The sequence below is a fragment of the Borostomias antarcticus genome, assembly GCF_949987555.1.
Source record: "Borostomias antarcticus genome assembly, chromosome: 23".
NCBI classification, from domain to species: Eukaryota; Metazoa; Chordata; class Actinopteri; order Stomiiformes; family Stomiidae; genus Borostomias; species Borostomias antarcticus.
In genome coordinates, this window is record NC_140256.1 from 5,111,082 (window position 1) to 5,113,409 (window position 2,328).

The 2,328-nt window shown below is 46.0% G+C and overlaps 1 protein-coding gene across 1 annotated transcript; it reads left to right on the plus strand.

Moving 5' to 3' along the window:
- Positions 1–582: 582 nt before the first annotated feature.
- On the plus strand, positions 583–1,581 carry ch25hl3 (cholesterol 25-hydroxylase like 3; the record flags this gene model as incomplete). Its single annotated transcript, XM_084457444.1, has 2 exons — positions 583–1,013; positions 1,209–1,581. The coding sequence occupies 2 exons, from the start codon at positions 583–585 to the stop codon at positions 1,579–1,581; spliced, it is 804 nt and encodes a 267-aa protein (XP_084313570.1).
- Between the last annotated feature and the right edge of the window lie 747 nt (positions 1,582–2,328).

The window sequence follows — 2,328 nt, forward strand, 5'->3', positions numbered from 1 at the left end:
AGTTCAAGAGGTTGATAGTCCCTGACAGGGGCAGATACACAAAACTCACTCACTCACTCACACGCACGCACGCACGCACACACACACAGTCAGGAGGAGGACAGAGTGTGAAGGTACGCAGGACCTACAATTTCCACACTTTTATTAGCCCTCGACCCAAACATCTTGTATGTAATATAAATGTGTAGGAAGGGGGGGGAGGGTATACAGTGTGTGGTCATTGAAAATGTGTTCTGATATATGTTCTTCACAGAAAATGAGCCAAGGCCAGTGAGTCTGAGTCTGAAAAAATAATTCATCATATAATTTTTCTTTTGATAACAAATGAAAACGGGTCCCACAGACCCGAGCTTGCGATTGTGTGCGATGATTCACCACCATCGTTGTCATAACTCAAAACAGAACGTGGAGAATGAGCAAGCGATTGAAGGGGTAGGCTACTGTGGACCACCTCATTTATGGGAGAGAGTAACTGTGACTCCAGTTTGGAAAATCCCCCCACCAGTCGTCGTCAACTGCGGAGGGAGACTTGGAGCATGGTAAATACGCATTGATCCGAGAGAATGAGAAGGGATGGTCAGAATGGAAGAAACCGTTTTTAAACGAGATGAATATGAAGATGGACTGTTACTGCAGCCACTCTGGAATTACCTGAGAGCGCGACGAGAGTTACTCCTCTCTCCATACCTGCATACATTCTTCGCTTTACTCACACACGTACTTCTTTCCACACCTTTCCTGGCACTGGAAGCACTGGGATGCTTTTGGCCGCGAATAAATAAGTTCAAGGTCTCTTCTGATCCGCAATGCCTACGTCGGTGGTTTGATTGTTTTTGGAGAATACTACTTAAGTACTTGACAGCGATTCTACCTGCCACGGCACTGTTCCAAAGCTTGACGCGTCCGAGATGCCCCGAACTCGCTCCATGCTGCAGCCAGCTGTTCTTGGAAGTAGTCGAATGTTTGTTTTTGTTCGATATGTTGTTCTTTGCATGGCATTATTGCATGCACCGGTAAGTGTTTTAACCATTTATAACTTGTTAAAGGTAGAATAAACACAGCAGATCTATTCTGCTTGGTCTTTTCTCACTGCATGATGAATATTTAGGCGATTTTAAAAATTAGGCTACACACCCATTCCAGTCATCGAGACCCCATTCCCACCTACTGTGAAATAAACACTAAAGCCAGTGTGATTTGGTCACCAGAGTTCAATGGCTGTACCACTGGGTCCACCAGGCTCACCACCAGAACCGGGTGCCCTTCGCCCTGGCTGCCCAGGATGCTAGCGCAGCTGAGCTCTTGTCCCTGCTGATCCTGGCACGGGCCAGTACCCATGTGGTGGGTTGCCACCCGCTGAGCGAAGTGCTGTTCCACCTCACCAACAGCTGGCTGGCCGTGGAGGACCACTGTGGCTTCGACCTGCCCTGGGCCCTTCACAGACTGCTTCCCGGCATGGGAGGGGCCCCCTTCCACCAGGCTCACCACCAGCTGTACAGAGGGAACTACGCCCCCTACTTCACACACTGGGACTGGCTCTGTGGGACCTGGATCACCCAGGAGGCTGGAGGGAGACAATGAGGCACAGAAACAGTAGTGTTGTAACACACTACATTTAAAACCTGCTTGTCCAGTGGCGTGCTTAGACAGATCTATGGTTCTTAATTGTGTACCCATTTGAGTATATTTGTTTGCTTACAGTAATACAGACATGCAAGGACGTATAGGTTAAATTCAAACTTTTCACATTTGAGGCTTCCTTAAGTTGCTTTTACCATACTGCATTATCCTATCAGTGTGTGGTTCAAAATAATATCTCAAAAGACTTAAATCACATGTATGGGGGTCGTGCTGTATTTTGTCCTGTGATGTCTGAATGAGCCATTGATGTGTCCTGATGTGTTCTTCACACAACATACTCCAGGAGCTGGCTCGATCGTCTCGTTGAGAGGGGTCAGGGAAGAATTTTTACAGTTCACTTTTCTGGCCCCTGCGTGATACTGTTTTTTTGCTTCCCTCTGGAATATGTAGAGGTGGGACCTATGCCCACCTCCCTTGTTCTCTGTAAAGCGCATTGTGTTACCTCTGTATATGAAATGTGCTATACAAATAAAGCTTTGATTGATTGATTGATTGGTTGGTTGGTTGATTGATTGATTGGTTGATTGATTGATTGATTGATTGATTGATTGATTGATTGATTGATTGATTGAACCTCTGGTATAGCTTGTCGTGTTTGTACCATATTCTGCTATCTATTGGTTTGTCTCTGTGGTCTGTTTTAATATTATACAGTGCATACTAAACTCTTTGAGGTTTTTCCTCTGG